General features: G+C 44.4%; 1 protein-coding gene across 4 annotated transcripts in view; it reads right to left on the reverse strand.

The window, feature by feature from the left end:
- dcc (DCC netrin 1 receptor) overlaps positions 1-10,000 on the reverse strand; it is a 212,217-nt gene that overhangs the window by 43,651 nt on the left and 158,566 nt on the right. For all 4 annotated transcript variants that reach the window (XM_035526724.2, XM_035526723.2, XM_081719916.1 and 1 more), the window contains exon 13: positions 3,402-3,543. In XM_035526724.2, the coding sequence (XP_035382617.1) occupies positions 3,402-3,543 (142 nt within the window). The remainder of the gene's footprint in view (positions 1-3,401; positions 3,544-10,000) is intronic.

Below are 10,000 nucleotides of genomic sequence, written 5' to 3' on the forward strand. Positions count from 1 at the left end.
ATAACCAATGCATCCTTGGCTTTGCTATCAAGAACATCATAAGCCAACTTACTTGCCTTCCCGTTGGCATCAACAAATGCCTCATGACCCGCCGCCTCCATTCGAATAACAACCAGTCGGCCACCGTCATCGGCGCATATGCACCAACTTTGGATGCAGATGAGAGCATCAAGGAGCACTTCTACTCTGATCTGGCACTGATTGCTGCCACCGATCTTGTTCAGAGACTTCAATACAAGGGTTGGATGTGATTTCAACATATGGAATGGTACTATTGGCAAAGAAGGTGTGGGAAAAGCTAACTCCAATAGCATCCTCCAATTAAGCAATGCATGAAACATGACCTTCTCATCGCCAATACCATCCCCGATCCCTGACCTCTGCTGATATAAGTGTTGAACAACAGTGGGGAGTTCTCACAACTGCCATCCATGAGACATGCGCTGAGACCATCAGCCTTGCACCAACACCAGGATTGGTGTGATGAAAACAATGCAGAAATTCAGGACCTCATAGACCACAAGAGGAAAGCTTTCTGCACATGGCAAAATGACAAAACATCTCAATAGGAGCATGTGGAATACCAGCACTTTAAAGCTGACACATCCATGGGCAAACCACCCAACCTAGAAGAGGTCCTTTGGGCAATTAAATAAATGAAGGACAATAAAGCTTGCAGCCTGTATGGTATTCCTGTAGAAATATTCAAGGCTGGTGGCAAGGCACTTGCACACAAGGTTCAAGAGATCACTAGCAAGATCTGGAATGATGAAGTGATCTCAGAAATGCGAATATTGTTACCATCTTCAAGAAGGGCAACAAATCAGAGTTTGGAAACTACTGTAGCATTGCTCTGCTCTCCACCACTGGGAAAATCTTTGCCCAAGTGCTCCTAAAACATCTACTCCCAGGTGCCGAGGAAATTCTCTCTGAGTCTCAGTATGGCTTCAGACCAACTTGAGATATAATATTTGTAGCCCAGAAATCCAAGAGAAATGCCACGAGCAATTCCAAAAGCTGTACATGGCCTTTATTGACCTGACCAAGGCCTTCGACTCCATCAATCATCATGATCTTGAAACTGCTACAAAACCAGATGATTGCAACTGTCTCTACAATGGGACAGAAATGGATCACTTCACCATCTGGGGTCAAGCAGGGTTGTGTCATTGTGCCAAACTTTTTCACCACCTACTGCCACATTATTCTGTTGCTGATCTCCGACCATTCTCCCTGTGGTGTTGGGATTGAGTACCATCTTGACAGGAGGCTGTTCAACCTACATCACCTCAAGGCCAAGACAAAAGTGACTAAGACAATAGTCATTGACCTCCAGTACATCCTGGGGAAAACCAAGATCCTCTGTCATGATGTCCCTGGCAAGGTAACCAAGCCCTCAGCAATCACCATTGCTGGAGAAACACTGAAGTTGTTGAGCACTTCCCCTACCTTGGCAGCCACCTATCCAAAAAGGCAACCACTGAGGAGGAAGTTCAGCACTGCATTGGCTGTGCCAGAATGTCTTTTAGGAAACTGTATCATCTGGTCTTTGAGAACCATGACCTTATGAAGGAAAGTACACTAATGTTCTATAAGGCAGTGAGACCTGGGTTACCTACCACTGCCACCTGAAGCATGTCGAGAGATCATTAATGTTGCCTGTAAAAGATTCTCTGTATCACCTGTGAGGATCACTGCACCTCCTCTCCGAGGTAAACACAACCAGTATCAAAACCATGATCTTTAATAACCAAATTTGCTAGACAGGCCTCTGCATCAGAATGCCTGCCTCCCATTTCCGCAGACAAGCCCTCTACTCTCAACTGAGCTGAGGCCAGAGGAAGTGATTCAAAGACAACCTGAAGACCTAAAAAAGGCCAAATTGACTTTGCTAACTGGGAAGCCCTGGCCATGTGTTGGTCCTTATGGCGTTGCATGATCCATCAAATGGCAGTGAACGTTTAGACTAACCAATGAAGTAGACAAAAGATAACAATTAATATGGAGGGATGAGAGTCCAGATTCATGGAAGCAACTCCCAAACGGAACCTCTTACTCCCACTGTCCCAAGACCTGTGGCTCATTTAGACTGACTGCCGATTATATATATATATATATATATGAAATTCCTGAACATTTGCATGATTTCATACTTTTACAATGGTTGTGTATGTTACCCAAGAAGTCTTGAAATAATCTTTCACCCCTAAAAATGTCAACTGCTTCAGCTAATATAGGATGTTATACCTCAGTGACAAACTCTTTCAGTTCTACATGAATGCTCACGATTTAAAATGATAAAGATTTCCTTATCAGTCAAGTACAACCTTCTGTTAAATTGAGAGAAAAATAAATTCACTGTTGTTATGTTTTGCTCTGCTGTTTTTAATGAATGCTGTTAGCAAGTTTTTTCAGACTCTTTCAGAATCCCTTAAAGTTGTTGAACTCCTTGTTGTTATATAAATTTTTATACAAAAGTAAAAACAGACAGTCCCAGTGCATAAATGGAGCTGAACAACAGAGCAGGACTGCTTTTCATATCTGTAACTGTAATTTGAACCTGAGAGGTGTTTCTAAATTCCATACGGTTTTGGGCACCTCTTCAGATACATACAGTTTCATTGTCACCTAAGTACATATTGGGGTTTAGCATATACTGAAAAACAAGCGAGCAATCAAGAAAACAAGCAAACAAACAAACAGTCTTCAATTGTTGCATTTTGTGAAAGTTCCACGTGCCTCTGAATGTGCTAAAGCCCCTGTGCACACGCACACATAGGTATTTGCTAAAACCTCTTTGCACCTGCAGATATGGGTATTCAAATGAGCAGCTGGATTTATGTCTGTGATGTGTTCAATGGCTCAGTTTCATCATAAATACGAGACGGCAAGTCTTCGAGCTCTTTCCACCCACAGAGCTCCTTGGGAGGCAAGCCTTGGCCTGCTCCATTCTCCTGCTGCCTCTGAGGACAGGCGCTGGATGTGGCTGTCATTTAGGCACAGATTGCGTGTCTTTCTGGGCTGTGTTAACGGCTTGGTGCTCAAGCTGCTGGAGTGGCGTCAAATTGAGACATAAATAATGCAGTGTCCCAACAGCGGGGCAGTGATACAGCAACATTAATTCCCGATGCATTCTGGGGTTTAGTGTTCTCTTACATATATGATGTGCCAGCCAATCCTGGGTACTGCTTCTTCAAACAAAGGACTGTCTATACTAACATAGAAATAGTGATATACACAGGAAAAAAATCTTATGCTAACATATATGATATATCAACTAACAAGTTGGATGCAGAGAAGCCCTCCAGTGTGTCATTTTTCTCTTTTTTCTCTCTGATCATTAGACTGCAAGAACAGTCCTTTATTTTTTCCTGAGAGAAGGAGATGCTATGGTTACTCACCAGTGAAGAGATACCACAAGTTGTTGGGCTCGATGGCCTCCTGTTCCCCACGGCGACCCGTTTTGCGGTAGCGGATCTTGTAGCCGGTGATGAAGCCATTCTGTGCACTGGATGAGGGGGGCTGCCAGCTTACTTTGATACTCTGAAAACCATGGAGAACATGAGATTGCAACTGTTAGAAACCGCAGAGAACATGAGGCTGGAACTGTCAGAAACCACAGAACTGTGAAGAAACCATGGAAAACATGAGGTTGGAACTGTCAGAAACCATGGAGAACTTGAGTTTGGTACTGTGAGGAAAACATCAAAAACATGAGGTTGGAACTGTCAGAAACCATGGAGAACTTGAGTTTGGTACTGTGAGGAAAACATCAAAAACATGAGGTTGGAACTGGGCCAAAACAAACCACTGTTAAAACAAAGGGAGAGGTGCCACCTTTAATAAAACTTAAATGTTTTCTTTTATTTCTTTTTTCCTTTTATTCTTATTAGAACTTTTATTTCTCCTTATGTCTGGGATTTTGGTCCTGTGTGTATCAGGCACACAAATGCCAAAATAATTTTTACACCCAAGGCACAATGGGGAAAAAAGAAATCAAACTATGTCATTTCAGTCAGTACCTGTCATAAAAACAAGCAGTTTGCTAACAGACTAGTATTTTAAAATATGTAACTGTAGCATACCGAATCCCTGACACATTCAAGCAAAACTTGGATAATGGCAGTCAATCTAAGCCAAAACAAGACAACACTGTTCAGAGCAACAGTTTGAGCTCTCCAGAACATGACAGCACATTGTTTTTGCACGTTATCTGACTTTCTGGAAGTGAGAGGTTTCTGCGATCTTGACATACATACATGCTGTACCCTGGTGTTCGTTGTGTTCTTACTGCGATCTTGGCATGGCATACGTAAATGCTGTACCCTGGCGTTCGTTACCTTCTTTCTCTGTTCTCTGAGGATATAAACGCCCCGCCCTGCCATTCGCTACACAGAGAACGCTCTGCAATTTGTATGTGTACGGCAATTATGGCTGCAAAAAAAAAGCATTTATAATTGCTCACCAAAGCAGAGGAGGAAATTAATTGTTGTGACAGGATCTTTAGCACGGGCACAACAACCGCAGCCATGCAGAACTAGCACTTCATTTATGCAAAAGATCACCACGTAAACAAAGCCCCACCCCCCCTTTGCGCTTTCCCCTTTCCTTTGCTATGTTCTCCAACAATAGACAACAAGCCGATTCTCGGCATTGTCAAAACAACTCCTTATCTTTTTCCCCACCGTCCTCACGAACACAACCAACCTCTTCTCCACCGTCAGCAAGCGATGCCTCAGCCAATCGCACGTCTAAGTGGCTGCGTTGGAGAGTGCGTACTCCTCCTAAGTACCAGGCAAAGGTGGAGGGCCAGCAGTGTGGATAAGGCCTCTATCCCCTAAACAGGTGTCCCCTCCAACCCCCCCCATTCCGTGCTGGCGTGGAACCTGGGAAAGAGCTGCAACACTGGGAATTGCCTACAAATACACTTGGACGGTGTTCTGACGAAAACATATTTTGCAAGGGCGTGTGAATAGGGTGTGACAGACCTAAAACCTGATTAGTGAGCGCAGACCACTCCTCGTTCAGCAGTTAGAAAAGAGGAAAGTGTGTTACTGTAGTGCAGAGGGGGCAGCTTTGGTGAACTTTAGGCTGGAGTTCTAAGTGGTACATAGAAGCTTTTGCCCCAGCCGAAGAATGGAGCGGGGCAGTTAGAAGGGAAGAGAGGTGCAGCATGGCGGACAACTGTGAAATTCCTCACAGGGGAAAAGGGTGGTGTTGAGTGTATAAATATAAACATGGATAACGAATAAACATGGTGGCGGAAGGGTGGAGTTTGAAGCGTGGAATTTCTCCCAAACTTCAGTTCTTCCGTAATTTCATTACGGGCTTGCCGGCACGACGTGTGCATCAGCTCAGTAGCAGTTGCATTATTGCCAGCTGCTAAGTGTAGGGGGCGGTGGTGGCCTGGCCATCTGTGGAGGAGGGGCTAGGGGCTCAGAAACCCTGTTAACATGCAAATAAACCAATTAAAATTCATGCCATGCTGTTGCCAAACACGTTGAGTACATCCCGGTTGTAGTCGAACCTTCTCGGCCTGTCGGCATTCGATTTCTGCTGGTGTTCCACGGAAGCATGGCTAGATACCCATATTCATCCCATTTCTGACTGACAATATTTCTCCTCAGGGTTCAGGTGTGCATGTGTGAGAGCCTTTACTGGCCCTGAAGATGTCTCTGTGTAGGCAGACTATTGCAGTGGCTAGCTAGCTCATTCATTAGCTAAAGCAGGAGTTACTCATTCCGTTAGCGTAGTAAGCTAGGCCTGTCGATGAGGATGAATTCATTAACATTTGCTGGCACCTGTTCCCTGGGTTTCGGGTCTGTATTCTTAATTGATTACTGCAGGTCAGAGAAGCATACGCTTCTGTGTGAGTGTGTGTGGGTGTATGCACGTGTGTACATGCCAGAGAGTGCAGAGGAAAAAACCATGAGTGTCATTTTGGCCCCGTCGTCTTGTTAATTACCCCATGTAGAACAGGGCAAATCAGCTTGGAACAATGTGGTCACATTCTCCATTGGCATTTTATCAGAGAGAGAGAGAGAGAGAGAGAGAGAGAGAGAGAGAGAGAGAGAGAGAGAGAATAAAAGAGAAATAGCAGAGAGAGAAACAGAAAGAAGGACAGAGAGAGGCCAGGAGAGTAAGGTAGGAGGAGCAAAGGTCAGGACTGAGAAATGACTTCTGGGGTTTGACGGTAGGTCCACTTTTAATAAGCTCATTCTGGACTACTGTTCATGGTGCTGAACGTAACGAGGAGACACGGGCTGCAGAGGAGTCTGAGTCTCGTGAAGGAGTCTTGATGTGTCCCGTGGAGGAGTTAGAGTCTTATGGAGGAGTCCACAGGCCACTTTCCCTTTACATTTTTCTCTTCAGTTACATAGAGTTTCTGGGAGACCAGCAGATGCTGTGATATTGCCAGTATGAGCTAAGCAGTGTTGACTGCTGTCAAAACCCTTTCTGAGTTCATTCATCACCCACCAGCAAAAAAACCCCCAAACCCCCACATTTTATTTGAACTCAAATCCGAAGACTGTGGAGCAGTAGAGATGCACGGAATCTGGTTCTACACGGCAATATGAAACATCTGCATCTGAAAGGATCAAAGTTGTGTAAGAACACCATTAACCAGTCATTTTACAGTGGTTGGTATAAAGCTCTAAAATTAACTCACTGTTGCTATACAAGGATTTGGATAGGAAGCAGCTTCAAGAACAAGCTCACTTTTGCACTCACTGCAGCTAGAATTGGGGACAGGGTTAGGGTTGGGGTTGAGGCTGAGCTTGGGTTTAGGGTTATGGTTAGAATTATTGTTAGGGGCACTGCCGTGTGCGTGCATGTGTGTGTGTGTAAGTGTGTTGTGTGCTGTTGCTATTGTGAGTGAGTGTGTGTCCTCAGGTTCACTCACACCAGTCATTGCATACCTCACCTGTGATCTCCATATGCTGGATAATAAGTACCTCACTAGCATGTTATGTCTGCTGCTTATTAATGGCTACAAACGTTACATTATTATTTTCACACATGCAAGGTTTTATGCATCTATTAAACTGCTAATCTTGTTTGTGAAGACCTTTTTTATAAGATAGTATCATACACACTACTGGGCAGTAATGTTATACATGTAATGTGATTGGGTCATTAGAATATGAAAAAATATAACCATGTTCCATTAAACTACAGAAAAGAAGACAGAATACAGATATATACATTTTTTAAACGTGACTATTACCAGTTTACACTAAAACCATTTCTGCTATCAGCATACTCAGAAATAACTGTCATGTGAAGTGGTACTGAAATCATGCTAGCTGGCTAATGAATTAGGTGACTACGCCGATGCTTGTCTGGTATGCTAGTGATGTGCAGTATGTTCACTTTCCCTTATCTTAGCTTTCTGACTCTCTATATCACCGTCTGACATTGACATATTTCAGTTTCCCCATGCCTTCTTGCTGTCATCTCTACAGCTGTCTAAATATCTAAACTGGTTAGCTATCGGACTTACCTCAACTGTAAGAAAGGGTGGGACCATACTAGCCAAAAGTTAGATCTATAATACTTTCTATGATTCTAATGATTATTTTACAGTGTTTATCTTAATATTTAAATAATAGATTTTGAATGAGAGCAGGAGGGTTCAGAGAATATGAGATTTTATAATGCATGTTCCTATTGCAAAAAGCAGTAGTTTATTCACAAATGAGAAATAGCTTTGCCTGCAAATATTTGGTTTACTTATCATATAGTGGTGCTGTATTATACAGCACCAAAATACCTAGAGAACACCCAGACCAAACTGTGGCCAACAAAGTCCTACAGGTTGGATCACTATGCCAAATGTCAAATGTATCAAATGCTGATGATCTACCATTTTTAACCTCTCGATATAAATTACTGCCCAGAATTAGCATAATCTGACATTAACACTAGACATGGATCATGAAGCTTATGCACTGTGTCTCATAGGAGGGCTGAGTAGCAGAAATCCTGAAATGTATGAATTCAACTTTGAATGATGCTTTACCTTGAACCATGCTGGCTTTATGCCCTTTTTTATGATCCAGGACTGTAACTGGAATCTCTATTGATAACCAACTTTGACACTGCAATCAACCAATTATCTTAGTCGCTCTGGACCCCAGCTCTACCAGTGCCCTGCTGACAATCTAAGAAAAGATGGGTTTGTTTGTTTGTTTGTGTGTGTGTTTGATGCCACAGTAATGGCTTACTGATGTGTTTTTTTTACACACAGACACAAACAAACCAAAAAAAATTATACAGAAGGCACTGTTCCCTAAATGGAAGAATGGTGTTTGAATGAAGCCTCCTTCTCCATTGTCAAATTAAGTGATATTTGCATGAAACATTTCTTTGAACCACATTAGAGCGTGAGGTATTCCCATGCATCGCATGCCTACTTCACATACCCAGGAAAAATGGCTGGCACTAAAAATGTGACCTTCTCCTCCTCCTCTGAGAGCATTTATTCTTCTCCTTCCTGCTCTCCCTCTCTTGTTCTTTCACTTACAGGCCAAATTAATAACGCGACGGAACCCGCTGCCGCAGTGGAGGGAGGCAAAGTGGAAGCCCTGAAACGCTTCACTCTGTCAGTGCTTTCAACCTGCAATCAATAAGGTGCATGTGAGCGACGGGCTGTGTGAGGACGCAGGCATGCGGGCTGATGGATGCGGCGGTTGGAGACGCGAGCTGATGGATGCAGGGCTCGGCTTGACGCTGGCTCTCGCATCGCTGCTTCCTTTTCCAAACCAGAACATCGGTGTTACAGATCTGCCGTCGCCAATAGAAGCAAGACGTCAGGCTCAAGAAATTAGCTTAAAGTGACACGTGAGTGTTTCATATATATGTTAGATTTAAGTGGACTGAGGTTGGCACAGTCTGGGAATATGGCGTGGGGGGCCTTGGGTTTGAGTATAGCTTTAAACAGCACCGAACAACCTCTAAAACTCAAACCTCAACACCGTTTTGGTCCTTGCTCAGACTCAATAGGTCGGCAGCAGATATTTCTCCCTTTTTTTTGCTGTATAAAACATTACAACATTAAAACATACATAAAACCAAGAGAAAAAAAAACCCTGTCATACCGCTATTACCGTTTGGGAAGGATCATTACTCTACTTCTGTCATTATTCACACTTTAGCCACATACACTCCAGCCTGCCACGACCTCTCCGAGTCCGACCTAAGCAATGCAGACAATAATCTCCCAGGGCAAGGCCCCCCCATCTGTGGGTGATGAAAAAAAGCATACTAACCAGTCCTAAATGGATGGTGATGACCGTCGAGGCTTCGGGGGATTATGGATGTGGCCATTTGTGGCAGTACAGACACAATAGCCCACGTTCTCCCGCCTTCGCCTTCTGCCCTCTGCTGTTTCGCAGGAGCAGTCGCTCTGATTACATCTATTAATAACCTCCCTCCTAGGTAGAGCATGATTCGCTAAACAGACACTTTCATTTTCCCGTGAAAAATAGAAAGGTTTGCTTTCTGAAGTCGAGGCCTTCCCTGAGCGTGACACACAGCTCGGACCGGCCGCACACGGAGAATCGGGCCCGTGGCACAGGGCTCATTGAGCGCACAAACAAATTCTTGACATTTCCCCCTGCCTTCACCCCAGCCCGAAATCAAAAAGCAAGACGGCTTACGAGCTGTCGCTTTTCCACCTGCGTTTCAAGCGGCGCTGTCGGACAATCCGCTGTTCGGCGCCGAGGGGGGGATGGAACGGCGGCTCGTGTGTGTTCACCCACGGCATGCTGCCGTAGACAATGAAAGGCAGTTTCCTGTCATAAGCCAAGCTTTATCTGCGGCACTCAGACGGAACGCTCTCAATGAAGCCTGAATGGCCGATAAAGCGTCGTGCTATTCCCCCCACAGAGACATGCACAGGGAGACTAGTGCCCTAGAGGGAGGGAGGGGGGTAGGAATGAACGGGGGGGGGGATTTGGAACGCAAGCCCAGCACAGTTCTAATCTAATCCTGCAGA

Source organism: Electrophorus electricus, chromosome 8, assembly GCF_041902795.1.
Source record: "Electrophorus electricus isolate QZ-2024a chromosome 8, ASM4190279v1, whole genome shotgun sequence".
In the NCBI taxonomy this organism is placed as follows: Eukaryota; Metazoa; Chordata; class Actinopteri; order Gymnotiformes; family Gymnotidae; genus Electrophorus; species Electrophorus electricus.